We start from the raw sequence: 24,986 nt of genomic DNA, 5'->3' as shown, positions 1-24,986 counted from the left end.
GTATTCATTCCTCAATAATATATGTGCAGAACTTAGTGCTAATAAACTCATCTAACAACTCGCCCTTCACACTGTCATTGTGGTTGCTTTACTCCTTTTTCTTCTAGTTTTGGGTTTTGTTTTGTTTTGGTTTTTTTGGCAGTCATTTTCTTTTCTATATTTATCATGACCATCCCCCTCTTCCCTATTTCTTAGTTTGTCCCTTCTTTTCCTGGTACTTTCTTTTACAGGGCAGGACACTGATAATAATCATAATACCGAATTAAGCAATGGAAGTTCAGTTTTTATTTGTTTGTTTTTGAGACAATATCTTACTATGTAGCCCTGGCTGGGCTGAAACTTACTATGTAGAACAAGCTAGCTTGGAACACAGAGATATGCCTGCCTCTGCCTCACAAATGGAATGCTCAGATTAAAGACACGTGCTGTTACACCCAGAAATATTTTTGTTTTACCTTAAACAAGTTAGATACATAAATGGCTTTTGAAAATTATAAAGAATGATGTAAGTATAGTTTACTAGCTATATATAAGATAGAAATATACTTCATTTTAAAAAGATAATTAAAAATTAAAATTGCTTTAAGAAGAAGTTGACTAATGGCTAGAAAGATGAAGATTTGCATGTTGGGGTAAGAGCCTTTAAGGTTCCTAATTCTAAGAAGAGTTTGGAAAATTGACCCCGAAAATAAATAAATAAACAAACAAACAAACAAACAAACAAACAAAACAACTCTAATGCTTTGAATAGTCCCTGGGACATAGTGAGAAATCTATCATTATTTATTGAGTGGCATGTAAGTGAAGATATCAGTCTATCTGGAAAGCTTTAGGAGAGCCAAAGCGCAGACTATAGAAAATCCATTTAAACTATATTCAATTAAGCCTCTAAACAAACTTGCCCTTGGGGCACTACCACAACTTGTGATCCTTGAATTCCAAAGTCATTCTGGGAAAAAAAAAAAAAAAAGGCAGCTTGAGATAGACTCCTGCTTTAATGCCCCTCCCACGGCTGCCCCTCCCTTCCTTTCCTTGATTTTTATGGCTCCAAAGGAGAAGTGTTTAACCAGGATTATTGCTTAGCAACCTAGAATGGCCTACCATGCTAGCTGCTGCAATGAATAGAGAGAACCTTCTAGTTTATTTGTGGGTTTATTAATGAGCCATGGTAGGTAGGTATTAAGTTACTGTATACCTATAACACTACTCTGAAATCAAGCAAGAGAAAAGCAAGCATGTTAAAGCCTGCAGACTTAAGACAATAGCTTTAATACCTTTCTTTAAAAAATAGTAAAGATAAAAGGATTGTGTACTAATAAGTATTGTGAGTATCTTAGCTCTGTTTTCTGTTGCTGTGATAAGATTACCTTATGAAGGAAGCTCGAGGGGGAAAGAGTTTGGTGGCTTCCTCTTCCAAGTCTGCAGAAAGTTTCTGTGGAGGTGGCAGGAACTTGAAGCAGCTGGTCCCATCATATCCACAGTGAAGAGCAGAGAGCATGCACTTACTGCATGAGCTCCGGGACTCAGCTGGCCTTCTCCACCCATCAGGAAGGAGCCACCTACAGTGGACAAGTCCTCAGTCCTCAGCTATACAATCAGGAGACCCCCCACAGGCATGCCCAGGGGTCAGACTGGCTGGCAGTCAACACCGACCATCACCAGGAAAAAACAACGGAGAGGCATATCCTACCCTTTCCCCACTACCAAGTGGCCACTTTATTTGCAGATCCAGCCGACAGATGAGAAAGCTCTATGTGACCCCTCCACAGTTTCCTCTGATTGAAATAAGTAATGTGGCTGCCACAGAGGAAATAAAAGCCTGAAGATTTATAAATGCCACTTACCGCTGGACCCAACAGATGGCCTTCCCAGGGCTTCCTTGCAGACTATTTTTTATTTTTCCTTTATGGGGAAAAAAGATAAAATGTGTTCTTCTCAGTATTGACTTTTCTACAGTTTTTTTTTAAAGTAGCAAAGCCTTTCTAATGAAAGCTTATACTGTTCTCCAATTGTGTGATAAATTGAAGCTTAGCTGCTCTGGTCTCAGAAAAGCACAGAGTCCTGGGTAATCTGGAGCTCTTTTTCAAGATCTGAGCACCTCAGCTCAGAAGCCACTGTCCCACAGTGGGGACTCCTTTTTTTTTAAAGGTATTTTATTTTTATTATCTTTTCAAGTATATGCATATTCATGTGTCTGGGAATGTGTGCAAGTGCCTGCAGGTGCTTAAGGATATCAGGGGCATCAGAGCTCCTAGAACTGGAGGTTTAGGTGATTGTGAGCCACACACCATGGATGCTGGGAATGAACTCCGGTACCCTGGTACATGGTGTTTTTTTTTAATTGGATATTTTCTTTATTTACATCTCAAATGTTATCCCCTTTCCTGTTTTCCCCTATTCCATCTCCCCTCCCTCTGCCTCAATGAGGGTGCTCCCCCACTCACCCACCAACTCCCTCCCACCTCCTCGCCCTAACATTTCCCTACACTAGGGCACTGAGCCTTCACAGGACCAAGGGTCTCTCCTCCCATTGATGCTCAATAAGGCCATCCTCTGCTACATATGCAGCTAGAGACATGGGTTGCTCCATGTGTACCCTTTGGTTGGTCGTTTAGTGGGAGCTCTGGGAGCTCTGGTTGGTTGATATTGTTGTTCTTCCTATGGGGTTGCAAACCCCTTCAGCTCCTTCAGTCTTTTCTCTAACTACTCCATTGGGGACCCTGTTCTCAGTCCAATGGTTGGCTGCACGCATCCGCCCCTGTATTTGTTAGGCTCTGGCAGAGCCTCTCAGACAGCTCTATCAGGCTCCTGTCAGCACACACTTCTTGGCATCTGCAATATTGTCTGGGTTTGGTGACTGTATGTGAGATGGATCCCCAGGTGGGGCAGTCTCTGGATGGCCTTTCCTTCAGTTTTTGCCCTACACTTTGTCTCTGAGTCGTCCCTCTAGTCCCTACAACAGGAACCCTTACTCTTATGAAGGTGATTGAAATCAGTACTTTGGCCAAGGAGGAAATAAAAACCTTATGAATCTTTGTACTGATGTCTTGAAAAAATGGGTTGTTTTCATTCTCAATTAGACTTTCAAAATGGTTTGGAAAACTAGTTATACGTGTATTCTGCCCCACCCTTGTGCAGTTATTTTTTATTTTTTAAAATCTTTCACATCAATTCTCTGATCTCATTGGCCCTTTATTTCAGCAGTATTCATTTTCTTCCATGGACAATGGAAGCTGTTAGATGAAATATCCCCCATTTACTGTGCCCTCTGAAATATCTTAGCTCATTCCACCTCCTCTGACCCTCAGGACCACATCTCTCTCCTGTATCTTCTGTTTTTCTTCCAACTTTACCTCCTGCTTCTCATCTCTAACATAGTCATATGAAGAAAGGAAAGAAAGAAGGGGGAGGAGAAAATGAGGGAAGAAAGGGGTGGGAGAAAGGGGCCATAGCTGGATGGAGTTAGGGGTCAACCTTGTGTCAGAGATAAAGAGCGCACTAATTAATTAATAAAGGCTCTGAATTGCTCACTGACTTCTGATTGTGTCAATAGCAAGTGCTTTTATGGTTCAAGTGATTGTCCTCTGGCTTTTGTTTGGAATGTGAACAGGTAAACCACGTGAAAGGATGTGAAACCATTTGAGCTTTTTATTGTTGTTAGCTGTATGCTAAGCTCACCAATTAAATTCTATTTCGAGTATTTCTTATATTTTTAATGAAAAATTATGTGTATGTGTGTCTGTGTGTGGGCATATGCACATGAGTGTAGGTGCCCACAGGGCCTAAGGCATCTGATCTCTCTAGAGCAGTAGTTACAGGGTCCTGGGAACTTGGTCCCGGGAACCCACGAGGTGCCTCTGCAAGAGCCGTGTGAATGCTCAGCTACCGAACCATGATCTCTGCAGCAAAGCACTCCTGGTACTTTTTACATTTATTTATTATGTTTTTTTCTTCTCAGCTGATTCAGTAAAGGACTCCCTTGAAGTTCCCAGAAATGCCGTGTTCAAAAAACCCGTGAAAGTGATTCTTGGCATAGACGAAACTGATCTGAAGTTCAAAGTTCAGCTGCCATGGAAGAAAAATCTTAATTTGAAGATAGAGGAAAGAGCCCAGGCCATGCATCAGAAAGTACTCGAGAGCGATAAGCTGAAGAAGGAACAGGAAAAGAAGGTTACCAAAAGGCTCCCTCGGGACGACTTGGCTAAAGAGTGGTTCAATATGGACAGCATGACACTGACTACCCGGGCGTACTTGCTGGACAAGCTTCTACCCACCTTGGTTCCTGGAGTGGAACAAATGCTGATGCAGGTGGAGAAGAAGAAGCTTTTGAGCCAAGCTGACATCCCAAGCAAGTTTGATCCAATTAATTATTTGGGGGAATATTTAATGAGACACAATACTCATTATATCAAAGATCCAGGAATGTCTGGCTACCAGAGGGTGATGAAAGAGGTCACAGAAGAACTGAAGATACATGTGCCTGATACGATCAGCAACAGGTACGGTTTGCTGTGCGCTCCTCTGATGCTCCCTCTCCTTACACTGAAAAGCGGGTAGAACAACAATGTGCATACAGACAGGACTTGAAAGAAATGATTTTATAGTTTAGACAAGAAGCACTTGTTGGCCGGGGCGGGGTGGGGGAGGCGTGGCTCGCACTGGTGAGCCTGGCACTTGAGAACTGAGGCTAATTCAGTTTCCTTTTAATAATTCTAATGAGTGGGAAATTATTTTATATGATACACACCTTCCTTTTTTGTAATTAGCATGTGTGTGGGGGTGCACATACCTGTGGTACATGTTGGAGGTCAGGACAACTTTCGGGAGTCAGTTCACACGCACCCTGCACCTTTTTGAGGCAGGGTATCTTTTGTTCCTGTGGCTGAGCTATGCGCTCCAAGCAGATTCAAGGTTACATAGTAATAAGGCTCTGTGTATTTTGAGTTTCTACTGTGACTTACATTTTTTTCAAAGCACTGCAAGGCCTAACGAATAAAAATGAATTCATTTGTCTTGTTTTATTGAGACTGAGTTCTGCTTTGCAGTTCACACTGGGCTTAAATTCAGTGGGTAGTCCAGGTTGGCCTCAAACTCATTGAAATCCCCCTGCCTCTGTCTTCCAAGTGTTGGGTTAGAGCCTACACCACCACTCCTAGCTAGTTACTTGGATGTGATTGTCATATTAGGACTTCAAGTGTATATTCATCTAAAGACTTGCTGCACTAGAGAGTAACCTAACCAAAAGTTAAAATATATTTTTTATAAAGTGCATACACCTTTAGTCCTAGCACTTAGGGGCACTAAAGCAGGTGGATCTCTGTGAGATCCATGTCAGTCTGGTCTGCAGAGTGAGTTCCAGGACAGCCAGGGCTATGTACTGAGACCCTGTCTCAAAAAAAACAGAACAGAAGTTCCACAGTGGAAAGTCAGCTTTCTCCTGACACTGTCTATCTAGCAGCTATCAGCTGTGGATGGCTGCCAGTCTATGAATGCTCAGATTATTTTTATGAATACATGAGCAAGTACAAATATGAATTCTCAGTTTATTTCTATTATAAAAACACATGAGTTGGAAATAGCCCCACATTTTCACTTAACTTTTGTTATGCAGCTAGATTTAACTTTTAAGGCCTCCCATTTTGAGTCAGTTACCTATTAAAATATTACAAGAATGTGCCCACATATTCTTCTGGTACTGTGGGGTTTTTGTTGTTGTTGTTTTGTTTTGACACAGAGTCTCACTATGCAGACCCGCTTAGTCTGAGTCTTGCCATATTAACCAAGCTGGCCTTGAACTCACAGAGATCCACCTGCCTTCGCCTCCAATGGCTGGAATTGAAACTTCTTTTCAGTAGAAAGAATGGTTTAGAGAGTGTGATTCCCTACTTAAGATATCAGAATTATCTAAGGTGCTTGGTTAAAAGTAAAGACTCTGTACACAAGGCCCTGGATTTCATACCCAACACGCACATTTCCCAACTATTCAGATTCCTACATTATTACTCAGGGTTTTCTGAAATTGGGTCCTCTGGGCATGTATTTAAAGTAAATCCTGCCACAGGTTACTAGGCAAGAAGGGACCAAATGAAGGGAGCTTTAGTACTAGTGAAAAGTTCCACCAGCGTGCAGGATGCAATGCCATTGGATTTCATAAGTAGTTTAAAGAACCCTTCTCTCCACCATCTGTTCTTACTGAGTGCTGTGTTGGGTTGCATCTAGATCTATTCCCATTTGAAGAGAAAAAAACAAAACAAAACAAAACAAAACAAAACCAAAACACCTTACAACTTCAGAATTGATGTTAAGGCTGTACATAAAAAAAACTTGACGGGCCCTTCCTCTCGTCAGAGACAAATGTAAACCTCAAGCAGTACATAAAACTAGGCACTTGTCATTTATCAGAAGCTATACTAAGAATGAGAAAATGGACACACCCTGGTCTAGAATCTTTTGTCAGCCAATGATATGACACATAAAGACAAGCTTGTTTCATTGGTGTTTCTAGAGCTGGGAATTTGAATGTTTCAGGTCTTCTTGAGGTATAATAAGAATCGTAGTTTTCTTAGTAGTGTGTATGTGTGTGCCTGCATGTTTGTACACGCACTATGTGTGTTCCGGTGCTTTTGGAGGCCGGAAGAGAGTGCTGAATCCCACGGGATCATACTTCTAGGCGGATATGAGCAGCCTGGTGTAGGACCCAAACCCTAGTCTTCCGCAATTGAAGCAAGTGCTCTTAACTCCTAAGTCATCTCTCCATCCTTGCTTAGTTCTTACTGGAAACTGCAGGAATTCCATGAAAGAGTTAAAGTAACCAAAAGCTTTGTTTGGATCGCTAGGATTAGAACTTCATCTCCCTCTGGCAAAAGTACAAAATCTATTGTTGTATGCAGACATTTGTCACCTATTCAGACAGCCCATTGATGCTTTTCAACAGCACATTTCACTCCCAATGCCTACTGGCTTAAAGCTCTTGGTACTCAGAAATCTTCATGAAGTTGAGTCCCACTTGAAAATTCTTTGACCTCAGTCTTTTACAGACTCCCGACAAAGTCCCTTCGCTTTAGGAATGGACATTTTTTTCCTTGTTTCCCTTCATCAGAAGAGGGCAAAATGACTTGGTTTGTCGAGAGTTTAACTTCTGGTGACAACACCAAAATGACTTGGACTCAAAATTTTTATCTGTCTCCTTCCCAGGGAAAGAAGATTTCTTTACTCATCTCTCTTTCGTGTCTCACAACAACAGACGGAGCAGTCTTTATTTCTGCAGAATAATTTTTATGGTGGCAGCCATTCCCTTGAAAAAACACATTTATGGTGGCAGCCATTCCCTTTGTTTTACATACACAATATAATTTGCTGCTTTTTATCAGGTTTCTGAGAGGTGGATCTAGAGCTCAAGTGGACTTTGATCTTCAAGCCTTGCATGCAAATTTGCAAAGCCATAAAGCAGGCTGGGTTCATGCTGCTCACTCTTTCCTCTCTCTCTCCAAATTGTCTTGTATCTTTTCCTTCTGACTCTGATTCTGCTAGTGCTTGGGGACTTATATGTGCAAGTTTCCACCCACTGCTTTGTGTTGGACAAATACATGTGTATGTACAAACATGTAGATGCACACATACACACATACACTTGACTTTGAAAAATAGTTGCCCTTAAAATAGAATTACCAATTTTTAGTAGCCTGGGAGTTACACATATTTGTAAATGTGTTAGAACTTGTAAAACTGGGTACTGACACCGTAAATTATACTGTATAACACTTGTAATTGATTAATATAAGAATTTCAGATACTTTCAGATAGGCCGGGCCTATTTTTCAATCAATCTTGACACAAACGATCCTAGGACAACAGTCCAAATGATCAGGAAAGTAGATGTAAGAATCCTGAGAGCTGGGCATGCAGTTCACACCTGTGACCTCACACCTGCGACCTCACACCTGTGACCTCAGCACTTCGGAGGCCGAAAGAACAAACAGATGAACAAAACCAACACTTATGTCTTTTCATTATCCTTGCATTTGTTAATGATTTCATAGTCTGAAGGCTCCCTGCTGCGTTCTACGGCATCTTTGGAGAGTTTTTCCAGTGAATTATGCATTACTTACTAATGATTGAACATTTATTCCATGAAGAGAAATAATCTTAAAAAGATATTCCAAAGGATTACTTTCTCTATTATAGCCTACATAAGAGAGAACAAGTCAGTGCAAATGCTCAAACATTACACACACACACACACACACACACACACACACACACACACCAAGTACAATTTTAAAGGGAGAAAGGTGCAGGCTTTTATTTTATTGATTACAATTTTCTAATTGTAATTGATTTCTAGCTCCTGTGCAATACTCTAGTAATTTACACTGATCATGTGCCAAAATCCATGGCGTATTTTCTACTGGAATGTGGTATGAGGAAAGGATTCTAAGATTTACCTCACAGCACTTATATTCTGCATTTCACACAACAAAATGCCTCAGAACGTCTAATTCATCTTTACAACTTTGCATCTTTACAAGCTAGGATTTGGCACTAGAAAGGCTGTATTTCCCCCTCGGTGCAAGCTTTCCTCTCTGCCAGGAGACTGGCTTCCTAAACAGCTGTCTGCTCCCACTCCACACGGCTGCCACCTCTTTACTGAGCCAGATGGAAGCCACACTATAAGTGGGATCCCGCAGGTGCTTCTCCACAGGTGACATTAGTAATATTAGTCAGTTTGTCAATACGCACTGGAAAACAGATTTTATCAGTCTGGTAAAGCATATTTTACCAAAAGTAAGGATAATACTTCTGATGGTATTTGAATTTCTGTTATAATGATATTTATAAGTGGTTTTATCCAAACAAGCTTCGGGTTTGGTTTTGGGTTTTTTTGTTTGGGGGGTTGTTTTGGTTTTTTTTTTGTTTTTTTTTTTTGTTTTTTTGTTTTGTTTTTTTACTTATGAACTCTAGTTGGTTTAGCATGAATCTATAAAATACATTCAGGGTGTGCATATCCCATCACTTTAACATTTAGCTGCATATAGGATAGGGATGTGGTTCAATTGGTAGAATGCTTGTATTTTGTTCACAAATCCCCAGAGTCCCACAGACTTGGCATAGACTTATGTGTACCGATAGTCTTGCAAGATGGAGCCAGGAAAATCAGAAATTCAGGACCATTATCCTTGGCTACTTAGTGTGTTTGAGGCCAGAGTACACACACCTTGGTCTCACACACACACACACAAATCATAGTAATTCATCTACTTATGGACTGTAAAATTGTAGTCTCCTTAAATGATATCTCATGACTCCAAATCTCAGCCTGCAACTTGATGATGAATTCAACTGTTAAAGAGACTGACATTGTCCAGACTCAATTCCTCTCCAGCCAGAGCTCTATACCTGACCTAATAACTGATAGGGTGAGTTGATCTTGGAGCAGAAACACGAAGACCACCTAAAACGTATAGGAACTCTTAGAGCTTTTCTATTACATGTTACTGATTCATTTAAAACTATCCAGTAAGTGCTATCCTCACATGAGCATAAGCTTTGCTTATTGATAGCAGAGGTTCTGGCTCCTAAGGGATAAAGCCAGAAATACAATTGCCTTGATTTTTAAATATTTTGTCCTAGCCTGGTCCTGTACCACCAAACCGGAGACATTCTTATCTCACTCCAGCCCTGTGTAGAGCATTCTTTCTCTGATATCCTCTGCCTCTCTCTTACTCCTCCAGTAAAGTGGCCCAGACACCACATTTAGAAATAGGAAATTCTTACCACCAATGCCAGCTTCAAAACTTAGCTAATCTGTGTGGGAGGTACCCAGTATATAGTGATAGTACTGTCCACCCCAGCGAGAGAGGTTGTATTCTTTTTGCAGCTCTCACTATTTCATACATATTAACTCAGTATCCTCTTCTGGAATATGGAGTGTCAGCTTTCATTATTTAAATATCTTAGTCCTCATTTCTCTAACTGATTAATTTGATCCTTTTCTCTGGGAATTACCTGTGGTACCACATCTTCTGGATACTTGCTGTCATACCTGTTCTAGATTGTGTGCTTCTTCTATTTTGGAGGTACTTATAGGCTCATGTTATCTTTAAGCACTCATGTCCCTACAATCTCTTTGAAGTCAAGTCAATTTTTTTATCACAATATTATTAGAAACTTATTAGGATCATGCCTGGTTGTCTTAGGGTTTCATTGTTGTGTTGAGACACCATGACTAAGGCAAGTCTTATAAAGGAAAATATTTCATTGGGGGTGGGTTAGTCCATTATTGTCATGATGTGAATCATGGCAGTGTGTGAACAGACATGGTATCAAGTTTTACATTTTAATCCCCAGGCAACAAAAGAGACAGTCTTTTACACTGGGCAGAACATATATATGACCTCAAAGCCCACCTCCACAGTGATATACTTCCTCCATCAAGGCCACACCTACTCTAACAAGGCCACACCTCCTAAGAGTGCCACTCCCTAAAGCTGTACCTATTCAAACCACTACATTCCACTCCCTGACCCCCATAAGCTTATAGCCATAACATAATGCAAAACTGTGTCAGTCCAACTTCATAACGGTCTCAAACTTGTTTAACAGTTCAAAGTTCAGTTTCTTCTGAAATTCATGTAATCTCTTAACTGTAATCCCTTATAAAATCAAAATAAAAAACCAGACCACATACTTCCCACATACAATGGCACAGGATATACATCACTGTTTCAAAATAGAAGAAAGGCAGAATAGGATAGTGAGGAAATAATGGACCAAAGCAAAAACCCCAAACTCTGCATTTCTGTGTCTAATGTCAAAATGCTCTGCAGATCTCCAACTCCTTTCAGATTGGTTGGCTGCAACACACTTCTTTCTCTTGGCCTGGTTCCACTCTGTTAGCAGCTTTCCTCAGCAGGTATCTCTAACCTCTTAGGGGTCTCCAAGGCAATCCGGGCTTTACCTTCACAGTTTCACACAATGACACTTTACAGCTTTACACAATGGTCCTTCACACAGCTTCATACAATGGCTTCTCAGGGACTCCATGCAGGGACACTCCTGCCACATGCCTGTCCTCCACAACTTTCCTCAGTTTTCTCTCTTCTATTCATGACTCTAAAGCCAGAACCCTGTGGCTGAAGCTGCCAAACTCTGCTGCTTGCTGAGGCTGGAACAAGGTCTCCTTGTTCAATCATATCTTTTTGTTTTTGTTGCTAAGCTTGAATGTTCTGGAACTTGTTCTGTTGATTAGGATGGCCTTCAACTCAGAGATCTGCATGTCTCTGTCTCCTAAGTGCTAGAATTAAAGGCATGTACTACTATGACTGGACCTAAACTTTTCTTTAATTCCCTTTCATTATAGATCTTTATAAACATGTTCACTATACTTCAAATTCTGGATTAAAGGCCTGTGTCAATCCAGATCAAAAGCATGTGTCATCCCACCTCAAGATTTAGATCAAAGCATGTGGCTTGCAGCCTCAAGATCAGGATCAAAGGCATGTTGTCTTCCTGCCTTAAGATCTGGATAAGGTGTGCTATCCATTTCTGGATTGTAGTTCATTCTAGATATAGTCAACAATTGAGATAACAATCACAACTTGTCAACTTGGCATACAATCATATCTCCTTGTGTCCAAATAAAAACAATAACCAGGTCGTAATAATGCCTAACACAATTATAACTATCCCTTGTACAACCATAAATGCAATGTCAATTCAGAATAGGTAGCAATATCCCTTGGGGAACATCTTTTTCACAAGATGGAAACTTAGCTGGGCGGGATGCCCCGAGGTTACCACTCCCTGAACTCTACTTAATATTTTTAATTTGTTATTTCCTTGAACACAGGAATTAGCTCTATAACCCCTCCTGGTGCCACTCTAACCCTTGAACAATACATTTTGTATTTTTCCTTTCTCAGCTTGCTACATTTGATCAAAATGTTCTTCATAAGAGTGAACCACAGGACAGAGTCTATGCTAGGTTGTTTTGAAATTTCCTTTGGTAATGCAATTAATCTAAATTTCTTCACTTTAGCCTCAGGCACTTTAGCCTCAGGCAGACTCTCCAGACAAGGGCAAACACTAGCCACATTCCTCACTAAAATATCACTAGAACAATCTCTGGGAAACATACTAAAATTCTTCTTCTCTGAAACCACTAGGCCCTACAGTTTAATCACCCTCAGTACCACTGTCTTCCATGCTTCTACTAGTTCAGCCCATTAAGTTACACTTAAAGCAGCTTACTGCTTTCTTAATCCAAAAATTCCCAAATCTACATGCCTTAAAACAAACAAACAAACAAAACAGACAAACATGGTGAGTTCTATCACAGCATTGCCCGACTCCTGGTTCTAATTTCTGTCTTAGTTAGGGTTTTGTTGTTGTGAAGAGGCACCATGACCAAGACCTTTTAATTTAGCTTTTCTGGCTAGTTTTGTATCATCTTGGCACAAGCTAGCATCAACTAAAAAGAGAAACTCCACTGAGAAAATGTCTCCATAAGATCCAGCTGCAGGATATTTTCTTAACTAATGATTGATGGTAGAGTTTATGTAGTGCTGGTGTTAGATAAGGATTAAGCACAGGGCTTTGTGCATGCTAGGTAAGTGCTCTACCAATGTCACTGCATCCATAGTCATCCCTAGTCTTTATTTATTTCTACTCTCTAATCAGGTTTGTACTGTTAATTCGGAACATTTACTCTCATAAAGAAAATGTTTGATTATTTAGTTGTTTTCTTTGTTTGAGGCAGGGTCTTGCTATGAAGCCTAGGCTGGCTGCAAACTCATAGCAATCCTCCTGCTTCAGCCTCCCAAGTTCTGGGTACAAAGTGTATACCATCATACATGGCTTTATTAATTAGTTTTTATGTGTGCCAATTTTTGTGTGCGTATGCATGTGCGTGCACGAATGAGGAGGCCAAAGTCAACCTCAGGTTGTATTTCTTAGGCCTTAGCCACCTTTTTCAGTCAGTCTCTCACTGACTAGACACTGGCCACGTAGTTGAGGCTGGCTGGCTAGCAAACCCCTGGGATCCAACTGCTTCTGCCACCTCCTCAGTATCAGGATTACATGTGCATACCCACAATGCTCACCTAACCTTATCTTTTCTTCCTTCTCTTCTTCCTTCCCTTCTTCCTGTTGGTCTACCTCCTCCACTTCCTCCTCCTCCTCTTCTTTCTTTTTCTTCTCCTCTGTTTATGTGGGTTCTAGGGTTCCAACTCAGATCAAGCTAGTAAGGCAAGCTCTTTGCCAGCTGAGCTATCTTCCCATCCTGGGAGCTATACTTAGAATCCATTTGTAAGTTACATCTACTCTATACTGCCCAAAGTTACAAAGCAGTGGATGGTATAAATTTCTGTTGGTTGGTGTAAGCAGTCTCATAAAATAACATAAGCAACAGAAATGTTATCCATCCCCTGAAAGAATGGCATGATCAATTTAAAATGCATTTGGATTATATTTGAAAGCTCACACACACTTTCTCTGAAGCACAAAGCTAGATTTTCTTTCTAAATATGGGCATCATGATGTAGGAGAATGTGATGTCTCAGCTGAGACCCAAAGCATGTGGGAGACCTAGTCAGGCAAAACGAGGGGAAAAACATTTTGAGCAGATGAAAATGTGACAGAAAAACATCTTTGTGTGTCTATTTCTGTGTTTTCTGAGAATCTGAAGACACTCAGTACTTACAGAACTGTTCCAATCACTTGTGTGTCCTGCTGTCAGATGCTATGCTTTATAATAGCAGAACACATAATAAATGCCCAATAAGTGCTTGCGTAATGAGTGAGCTTGGCTAAGTGAATGAGTGAATGTATAGCAAGAGAATGCTAGATATAAGACCCCGGGGTAGACTAGAAAGCCATGTTGGAATGTAGATGCAACCTGGAGACATGCTGTACTGGGAGAAGAGAGAAAGGCAGTATGGAAGAGGTGGGTGAGGAACGGCGGAAAGGGCTGGGTAATTGGCTGCATGGTGGGTACATTAGAGGAACTTAGCCCTTCAAAACACTAATTACTCTTTTAAAAGTTCATGCAAGGCTCTTCTGCACAGCTAGCCTGTTTCCCTGCTTCTGTTTTCAAACCCAAAAGTTTAGTTTTGAAGACTTATGTTCCTAGAGATTTATGAAGGTTTTACATGGGCATAAAGCACATCTTCAATTCAGTACATTCTTTTGGACCATTAGAGGTATCCAATGTCCACATTCTCAGTGAAAGGTTGTTTTTTTTTCCTCATCTCAAATCTGTTAGATTGCTTCAGTCTTCACTTACTGAAAGATGATGAATACCTATTCCAAATGTTGTCAGACCTAAAAAGAAAAAAAATTCACTTGTCACAGCTGTTTTTATTATTCTGAGTCATGTGATATGATTTCAGTCAACACAGTTTGGGGTTTGTTTGGTTGGTTTTTTTAAGTTCTAAGAGCGATAATTAACATAGGGACAATTGAAGCCTCCGTTCTCTGTTCTCAGCCTGGTGATGCATCTCTGGCAGAGGACAATAGTTACTCTTGTGTTCAGGACTTCAGCAGGGCTGCAGAAGCTTTTGACTCCAGCTAGATAGCAGCAAGAGGCTGAGATACACTCCCAGGAAGATTCCTCGGGTTTGGTCCAGAGCATCACAATGACCTGGCATGCTTCTCATAAGGGCACCTCCAAGCTTCTCTCCTAGTCTTGGGATCAGAGTCCTTCCAATGCCTTCCATGTTCAGGGAAGAAGGAAGCTAAAGCTTCAGGCTCCAGAACAGATGTGTAGTGAGGCCTCAGTGTGTAGTCTTACTACTTTTTTTTGTAAAAGACAAACAAACAAACAAAAAACCAAGCCAAACCAAAACCTATAAAACAAAAACCTATAAATTGATTAACTGTAGCTGTATATATTTATAGGGTGTAATGTGATATTATGATTTATAAATAAGTAGTATAATCAAATCAAGCTAGCTAACCTCTTTTACCTCAAATAGTCATCATTTTTATGGGGAGAATATTTGAAAGTTATACTCTTAGCAATTTTTAAATATTTAACATTCGATTATAAACTATACTATTGTGCAATGGGAACTTTTAAAACTTTCTTCTAATTAATGTCTTTTGTTCCCTTTGGCCATCATAGCCTCTGCTACCACCATGGTGCTCTCTGCTTCTATGGGTTTGGTTCTTTTATACTTTACTGTGTAAGTAGTAACTTGTGGGACCTGTTTTCCTGTACCTGGTTTACTTCACTTAGCCTAATTCTCCAGTTCTACCCATGGTTCACAAAGAGCAGAACGCAGTTATTTTTTTTAAGGATGCATAATAATAATCTGTTGTGCTTATAGGCCATATTTTCTTTATTCATTCAGAACTGGTTCTGTATCTGGCTACCATGAATTGTGTGGCAATTAATATATGAATTCAAACTTCTTTTAGCAAACTGATTTCAAGTTTTTTTTTTTTTTTTTCTGGAAAATATCCAGAAGTAAGATTGCTGTATCTTTTGGTAGTTACACGTCTATGTTTTTCAGATGTCTCCACAGTCTTTCATAAGTATTGTTTTACTTAACATCCCCACCAATATTTTTTAAATATATTGTTTACTTAGGTGAAAAGAGAAATATTAGTAGAGATTAGCCTAAGACGAATGCTGAACGCAGGAAGTGCTGGAGGAAGAAAGGCAGCTCCAGGGTTTAAGTGAGGCCCTGCATCCTGCTACTGAACTATCCAAACCAAACCAAACCAAGGGTTTTGCACATATTCTGTGTTTTTATACTCTAGAATATCCAAGATGAAGCAGAAAGTGAGACAGAAGAGAGAACAGAGAGAGTATATAAGCACAGTCAAAGTCAAGGTGGCCACTATGAGAAAGCAAGCTCTGGAGGAGCAGTTCAACGAATGGGTTCTCAACCCCAACGGAATGATTCCAGCAGTCGTGGTAAGAGGGAGAGCACATGTGGAGGGTATGTGTGCTGTGTAAGAAGAGGGAAGCTGCCAGCATGTTAAGTGGAATATCAGAGGCTTCCTTTGAAATTCCTCACAATACCAAACTAAACCAATTCTTGCCCTGTCTACTCCATAGGCGTTTATTGATTTCTTCATTTTTTTCCCTCTTGGATATGAAAAATAAAATACAAATATAGCAAGATTTTTAAAAATCTTGATGCTGATAAGGGTTTCCAACATAACCAGGCAGGAAGACAAACTTCAAGTTCAATACCAGCTTGATCTCTGTAGTGAGACTCTACCTGAACAACGTACATACAACACACTCTCTCCCCTCCCCCACACACATACACAATGAACAAAATACATGACAACACTTCACCAATGTTATATAATATACAAATGGGAAAATCAACCTGTAGGATAATACCCACATCATTTGCCATTAAAAGATCGAAGATCAATTTTTATTACTTTTATTCATCATTTGGTATGGGGATGGGGGTGTATGCACGCCACAGTGGAGTTCAGAGAACAATTTTCAGGAGTCAGTTCTCCCCTTCCACCATGTGGTTCCTAGAGATCGAACTCATGCCATTAGGCTTGGTGGCAAGCATCCTTACCCACGGAGCCATCTAACCAGGCTTCAGAATTGTGAATTAAAATAGAAATGAAACACCACTCCCCATCTATGGCTACAGTCCAGAGCACCAATGACCAGCGCCTCAAGGAGGTACAGTAAGTGTGAACACTCATTCCCTGCTACTGGAACGCAAGGCAGCAAAACCACTTGGAAAGACTGTTTCTCATGAAACTAAGCACACTCTTGGAAGAAAACTGCTAAGTTATCTCACATATGTGAGGTTTCTAAAGCAGTTACATCAGAGGAGCAAGCAGGATGGCAGCTCCAAGGGGAAAGGGGAGAGGAAAAGGAGTTGGTCTTCAGTGGATGCAGGATTTTAAATTTGTAAATAGAAAGTTCTAAGTCTATGTCTCACAAAATGTAAATGTACAGTGTGCACACCTTTTTAAAAATGACTAAATTCATCCATGCCTCCTATCTCAGAACTTGGGAGGCTGAGGCAGGAAGATTGCTGTAGGTTTGAGACCAACCTGTGATACACTGTAAAACTCCTGTCTTTAGGCCTGAAGAGACGGCGCAGTATTTAAGAGCACTCACTGGCTGCTCTTCCAGAGAATCCTGACTCATTTTCCCTGCGCCCAATGGTGCCTCATACCTGCCTGTAACTCCAGTTCCAGGGGATCTGGTGCCCTCTTCTAGACTCTGAGGGCATCAGGTGCACATGTGACACATAGACATACATGAAGGCAAAACACCCACACATGAAAAATAAGCCACTCTTTCTAAACAAAAACAATTACATTTTGTGTCCATTTTAAACACGCAAACTAAACATACTTTTAAACATAAACACAATCTTCTACTTGTTTGCTGCCCATACCCACTCCTGGGTACTGATGTGTGCGCCATCTTTACTTGTAATTGCCCACACAAGTGACCTGGATAGGCTGCATTAAATGGCTACATAGCAACAGGTGTGTCAAGTAGGAGAATGTGGGTGCTTAAAGGGAGCGAATATCAAGCCATGAGAGACACGGAGGAGACATGAGTGCACGCTATAAAGTTGGGGGATCCAAGCAGAAAAGACTGAACATTGTGTGATTCCAATCGCATGGCATTCTGGAACAGGAGAACAGTAAGGAAAAGGTAAAAAGATGGGTTGCCATCAGGGAAGGAAAAATAAATAGGTAGGACATGGGATTTTTATTTTTATTTTAGCATTTAAGTAAAATGTTTTATGGCATTTTCATATATATGAAATATATGATACAAAAACAACACATATAAAATAAATACTATAATATAAATGCTATATAAAATATATAATATGATATAAAATACATTATTCTTTGTTCTTAATTCATCCTTACTTCCCAAAGCCTGCCCTCATGTCCCCTTCTTCCTCTCATACTGTCTCCTTTTCTACTTCAAAGTACCACGTGCCTGTCACATCCTTCTACACTATCTCTCCTCCCTTACATCTCGTTTGTACCTGTGGTCCCTACTCTGCTTCGATGACCTATACGTGCACATTTGAAATCAGGGTTCCTCACGTGAGAGGAAACATGCAACACTCTGAACCGTCTTGAGTTTGACTCACTTTCCTGCAGTGTGATTTAATGATCCTGGACTGCTGAGTAGAATCCCACCGTGTACATGTTCCGCGCTCATTATCCGTTCCTACGCTGCTGAGCTTCCAGGCTGGTTCTATTTCGTAGCTATTAGAATAGGAAATATTTTAACATAGTGAAACAGCCTTATGTGGTACTACAGTGATAAATGCCACCATTATACCTTTGTCGACCCCTAGAACATGCAACACCAACAGTTACCCCAGATATGAGCTGTGGGCTTTAGAAGAAATGACGCATTATTGTAGGCCCATCATTAGTAACAGCTACAACTCCGTAGCACCGGACATTGGTAGTCAGAAAGTGTTTTGTGTGCATGTATGGTGTGTGCTCACGCCTGTGGCTTGGTACTGCCCGTTCAGTTTAGTTTGAATCTAAAAATTCTCCATAGAAATTAAAATCTATTTTATCTTGGTATAAGGGGGCTTCATTTGGGGGAAGGGAAGGGAGTATTGGCCCAGAGAAGACCAGAGAGAGCCATGAGGGCAGAAAGAAGGACGGGAAGGGGTGGGGGAGGGGAGAGAGTCTGGCCAGAAACACCTGGGAACAGAAAGAGAAAGCCTAAAATTTATTATTATTTTTAAATGGGGCCAAAAACAACTCTGTAACTTTGTGTTTAGTAATTAGAGGATAAGGAAGTAAAGAGAATTCTCAGGATTGCCTAGATAGTTGCAAAGGTGCCTTATCCACATCACACTCACCATCAAAGGTTGCTAGATATATTCCCTGGAGGGGACAAAGTGAGATTCTTCCCAGTGTCTCGGTCCTCACACAATAAAAGCAGAAATCAATGTGGGCACACATGAGAATGTAAAATACTAAACTAAACAGAGATTAGACCACCCAGCACTTAGAAAGACCATACATAGCTTTTAGTTCATGACTGTAGATGTGGTCACTGAGGAGTAATATGTTCTCTCCCCTCCTCTCTCTGCAGATTCAGAATGTCCTTTATGAGTTTTTTCAGAAGCCAGAGCTGCATCTTGGTAAATATGCCTATTCTTGTAGCATTTTCATTTTTCGGGAAGGAGGCTGAAGTCATCGCTAATTAGGGTTTCCATTTAACTTCTTTCTTAGTTAGGGTTTCCTTGCTGTGAAAGAATGCCATGACCAAAGCAACCCTTATAAAGGACAACATATAATTTGGGCTGGCTTGCAGGTTCAGAGGTTCAGTTTATTATCATCAAGGCAGGAAGCATGGCAGCATCCAGGCAAGCATCGTTCTGGAGGAGCTGAGAGTTCTACATCTTGATCCAACTGCAGCCAGGAGAGTACTGTCTTCAGAAAGCTGGGGGAGAGGAGTCTCAAAGCCCACCCCCACAGTGACACACTTCCTCCCATAAGGCCACAACCACTCTAACAAGGCCACACATCCTAATAGTGTTACTTCCTGGGCTAAGCATATTTAAATCACCACATATAGTCAATATTAAGACCTATGTTGTTGGAAGCACTTAAAGATAAATTAGCTTCCCATGTTCTTTCCACACATTGTCAAAAACCACTGAAGTAATCAGTCATCCTGTTTCTTTAGTCCCGTAATATAAGCTACCTTTATTATATGTGATTACCTCCTTTATTATCTTATGACATTCCCAGAAAATAATGATTACAGAATTTTGAAGAAAAATATAATGTCATAATTAAAAGGAAACATTGCTGGGCAGTGGGGGCCCATGCCTTTAATCTCAGCAGTCTGAAGGTAGAGGCAGGCAGATTTGTGCAAGTTCAAGGCCAGCCTGGTCTACAGAGCTGTCTGATGGTTGTAAGCTTATTATGTAGAAGGTTTGTGGATTGAGAACTTAACATATAAACCTGTTTGATAAGTTAATGGTTGTGGAGTCACGTTTGTACCAAGCAGTGGAGGAAAGTGAGTGAAATTGACATGCAGGTGCAGTGGAGTGAACCACACCTGAGTCCTTAAAGGCAGAATGGAGTCACTAAGTTAGAAATCCCCCACAGTGCCATGTGACCCCACGGGTGTCCGCCCTAGCGCGGGATAAAAGGTTTCCATCATTTTATATTTACGGCAACATAGATGTGCTGCATACAAATTCACATTAAAATTGCAATGTCATTTTCTATATATAACACAATTTCTGAAATGATGGACAACTACTGGTTAAGTTCCAGAATAAATTTTATATACAACCCTGAGTCAAAGATTTCACAGCAGTTATATTTTCAGAAAATTTCAATAGCAAAACAAAGGGCCAGTTGTCTAGCTCATTTGTAGAACATGTGTTCCTTAGTCATGCACAAAGACTTGGGCCCAAATCTCAGCAAGGACAACACAATAGTAATCTGTACTCTGTAATTACATATAAAATGAGTTCTAAATTCAAAATTATTACAAGCACAGACTTTTCACCTTTTTCAATGTCTGACAGGAGGGGGGAGCCTTTATTGCATAGAAATTGTGGGAATTCTGTCTCTGTACCTGCTCCCCCCCACACACTGAAGCAAGAAAAGCTCTCCCACAGATTTCCACTGTGCACACCAGGATGAGAGAACAGCCCCATCCCTGTGGGAAACCACAGGCTTTGATGCATTTATTTAAGACTTGGCCAAGAAAAATCTAACTTGTAACATAAGAATTAGAGCACAAAGTCTTGGTCCTGGGACTCATGTAATTATTTTCTTACTTTGAGACAGGGTCTCACTTCAGTAGCTGCTGCTGCTGGCCTGGCACTCACAGATATCCTCCTGTCTCTGCCTTCCAGCACAACACGCTGCTTTTTTGTTTGTTGTCACTTTTGTTTAGTGGTAACTATAAATTAAGAGAATATTTTTAATTCTTTTCTTGATTTCCCCTCCCAGTTTTTTTTTTGTTTTTGTTTTTGTTTTTGTTTTGTTTTTTTTGGGGGGGGGGTTGCTTGGTTTTGTTTTATAACAGTCTCTCTGCATAGCTATTCCTGGCTGTCCCAGAACTCACTGTGGCTGCAAACTCACAGAGATCCATCTACCTCTGCCTCCTGAGTATTGGGATTAAGGGTGTGAGCTTCCACCAAGTTCATTCCTATTCTTCCTTTTAAAAAATAAAGTGTGTTTCTTAGCACCCTGTTTGCTCTTTCCTGAACATGATTTGGGCCTTCCTGACAATGTCTTTCTCCTGCTCTCAGCCTAGTTAAAAACTGAGCTTCTGCCCTCAGCTCAGCCTCTACTTTGTTCAGATATTTTTTACAATGACTTCACTTACTCATTTATTTTGGGTGAGAGTGAGTAAGGGATGAGTCAAGAACCTTCTCTAGTATCCTGATAATAATTAGAGAAATTCTAAATCATCGCCTCCCAGACAGATGAGTGTTCACTGTGCCTTTCTTTTCTTCAGTATACATTTTCTATATCACTCAGCATCTGTTGAGCCCTAACTTGGTTCCAGATACCATGAACAGTAAAGAACACAAAGAAAACCACAATGGGATTCTTCCCTTAAGTTGTTCAGTGTCCAGCCATTGCTGGTAAAAACCAGTCTAGTCTGCACAATTTCCTGGAAGTGGAAAGTCTTGTGTGACCATAAGTGGTACCCTATACTACCAGTTACAGAATCCAAGAGCACCCGAGAAATCTTTTCTATGCCCTCATCCCAGTCTGTGGTAGGTGGAGCTGCTGTGTGAAGCAGGAGAGGGATCTGGTGTCTTAGTTCCTTCAGCATGTGTGAGGTCAGCACAGACTATGCAATCATCATATCACATGGGACATTTTGGTTTTGTTTTTATGGAGCTGAGGACCAAACCCAGGGCCCTGTGCTTCCTAGACAGGTGTTCTACCATGGTGCCCAATCCGAAGCCTCTATAGTGAAGGGTTAAACATTCCCCTTTGCTACTCACACTCATCCAGGAGACTCTGTTTGATGGACTCTTAGCATCTTCATTTCCTGGTTCTTGTGCACTTTAAGTGTTGTTTTCTGGCATTTACCTGTTTTGGCTTTCTGATCTCCTGCCACACTGCTCACACATCCTGGATTTTCTTATTCTAACTCATAACTCTACTTGAAGACTCTCAATTCTAATCTGTCCCCTGAGCTCCTGATTCTACATGAAAAGACTGCAATGATTGGTGAGAAAAGAAAGATGCTGGTGAAAATGATGATGTTATTACAGCAAAACAAACAATCTTTGTGTCTGCACATACATACACACTTGGAAATGCATGGGGGAGGTTCCAGAAAAGGTCAGGGGGACTGAAGATGATCATGGGAACACAGAGAAAGGAAGATGCTCATATCCACACACAATTTATGATGTCACCTCGCATGACAATTTTCTGAGATGGTGAATAGCCTTCATATTTACATCTTAGACTAAAAGACCATATCCACGTGGTGTTTGTTCATTTTAGAGATGTTAAAGACAAAGAAACTTTAAGCTGAACGTGGGGGTGTGCACCTCTGTTCCCAGCACTCAATGAGCAGAGGCAGGTGGTTCTCTGTGAGTTTAAGACCAGTTAGGGATATGTAGAAACACTCATCTTAAAAAAATGAAGTAAAGATCTCTTTAAAAATTGTTTTAAGGAGATGTTTACAGAGAGGTTTTGGTTTAGATCTCCTGGTATAAATACTCTCCTAAACCTACACTGTATTTTTTTTTAGTCGTTTATGTTATTATACACATCTGTTAATGCTTTATTTCAACCTAGTAATTAAAAAGTTAGATTCATTTATTTTAAATATAGGGGTTTCTTGGTTAAATAAAAGCCAGGAAACCAACTGGGATGTTACCCAACTATAAATTATTCACTATGATTATGGATAGATATTAGTTGGAAATAATTTTAAGTTCTAAAAGTGTAAAATATGAATTTATTATATTCAGACTAATTAGCAAATATTTTATTCTAAAATTAGAATCGCGTTGCAAAGATTTGGTTATCATGAAATCGGTCGAGCCAGGATTGACCCAGCAGCAGTTTATACAAGTAAGGAGCTACATTATTCATGTTTGTATCAAATTCTTCTGCCGGTTTCAATTGGCTTCGGGTAGATGTCCCACATAGAGCATCTGAAGATTAAATCAAATGAAAGAATAAAACCTTATTTTTTCTAAGATACATACTTCAAAAAGTTTAACCCCTCAGAATTTGGTTTACAATTTTCAAATAGCTTCTTTATTTTCTTTCAATTCATGACACTTATGATATAAAAATATGAAAAACTTCTACTGACACCTTCTGATAACATCAAGAAAAAAAAGCCTCATCATTTTATGTTCAATGAAATCTGATCATACAGATACACTGAGACCTAAGACTCAAGGTCTACATGGTATTATCAAACCTGAGGAAGTATGCTTCTACTGTAATGGAATAATGAAAGAAGTCGTTTTGTTAGGCAAGTGTCCTGTCTGCTACAGCCTGCTTTTGTATGTTCTGTTTCCTCTCTTCCTCCTGTTTTTCTGTACCGAGTCTAGGGTTAATTTAGCTTTCCTGTTTCCTCTCATGCACTCTTACTCCTCTGAAGGTGACAACCATGCAGTAGATTGAGTTTCTGTGTGAAAGATTCCTTAAATCCTTTCTGGAATGGTTCTCATCTAGATCATATGCCAATGAGATACACTACTCAAAAAAACCCAGAGAACATTATTGGGTAGTTTGGAGGAGCCAGGCAAAATGACCCAGTGAGTCAGGGAGAGGCAACTGAAGACCTGAGGTTGACCCCAGGATCCCAAAAGATGGCAGGAAAGAACCTACTTCTGAGAATGATTCTCTGCCCTCTACACACTTGCATATTGGGGGTGGGGAAGTTCAGAAAATGGAAGGCCTTTGCTCTTCAATGTAATTATAGACATAACTTATATTTCTTTGCATAAATTGATTCTCAGTGCTACTTACCTTCTTGTCTTAGTAGTTTCTCTATAAATAAATTTAGGAGATGTTCTTATTTTTAATTATAAAAGTAATAAATGTTAACCATATGTGAAGTATATCTCACTAAGAAAGTAATATGGGCTCATTATAGAACATTACAAAAAGATAAAGAAAAATGTTAAGCCTGTAATTTTATTACCAGCTTATATCTACTGTTAATACTGTGATTAATAATGAGTCACATTTTTATTCCTTTGGCTAGCCCAAACCTTTCTTGGTTTTAAATTCTTACTTTTATCTGTTCTTACTGGTATTTCAGAAGGCTATTGGTGAGGCAAAAAGAAGCCCGAACCATTCAGCATTATTGATGGACGGTTACTTTCTCATACTCCTAATAAAACTAAGACAATACCTGCATCTAAACCTTTGTTTACAGTTTAAAACTGCCTCGTCCTCTCAGTGCATATGTTGAGCCCCTGACCTCTGAATGTTAGGGCCTAAAGTAGGTGTATTAAAAAATATTCAGGAGTGAAGTTCTCTCTCTCTCTCTCTCTCTCTCTCTCTCTCTCTCTCTCTCTCTCTCTCTCTGGAAAAGGGACACACACACACATAGGTATGTATGGAAAGTCAATTTGAGGACAGAGCAAGAAGGCAGCCATCTGCAAACCAAGGAAAAGATGTTATTAGACATCAACTCTTTGAACCTTCAGTTTAGACAGTGCAGCCTATAGAACTAGGAGGACATGGTTCGGTTGTCAGAAATCTCTTGTCTAGTCTAACTGTCATGTGAGCCTGACAGAGCACCAGTAATTTCTTTAGAATAGATTCCCAGAGGAGGAACCAGCTAGGTCCAAGAAAAAAAGAACTGAACACTCTGGGTACCTGCTGTCACATTGTGCTGTTGATTGCTTTGATTTACTCTCCCACCAGCAATGCACACAAGCTCTCCTGCTACTTTATCCCCACTCAGTAAGCACTGCTAAGAACGAGAAACCTACGATTTGATTTCTTTTTCGTCTTTCAGCGCTTGGGATTGCTGG

The 24,986-nt window shown here is 40.3% G+C and overlaps 2 protein-coding genes across 2 annotated transcripts in view; one reads left to right on the top strand and one right to left on the bottom strand.

Annotated features, from left to right (window-relative positions):
- Positions 1-24,986, bottom strand: part of LOC308426474 (ATP synthase membrane subunit K, mitochondrial-like) — a 316,992-nt gene that overhangs the window by 13,471 nt on the left and 278,535 nt on the right. The gene's annotated exons all lie outside the window — the stretch shown is intronic.
- Positions 1-24,986, top strand: part of EFCAB5 (EF-hand calcium binding domain 5) — a gene marked incomplete at both ends in the record, with an annotated part of 109,788 nt that overhangs the window by 5,497 nt on the left and 79,305 nt on the right. The window contains 2 exons of the mRNA XM_080922414.1: positions 3,959-4,499; positions 15,763-15,919. Of these exons, the coding sequence (XP_080778540.1) occupies positions 3,959-4,499; positions 15,763-15,919 (698 nt within the window). The remainder of the gene's footprint in view (positions 1-3,958; positions 4,500-15,762; positions 15,920-24,986) is intronic.

The sequence above is a fragment of the Micromys minutus genome (assembly GCF_963924665.1).
Source record: "Micromys minutus genome assembly, chromosome: 10".
Lineage (NCBI taxonomy): Eukaryota > Metazoa > Chordata > Mammalia > Rodentia > Muridae > Micromys > Micromys minutus.
The sequence above is the reverse complement of the archived record's forward strand: the minus strand, read 5'-3'. Positions and strand labels throughout refer to the sequence as shown.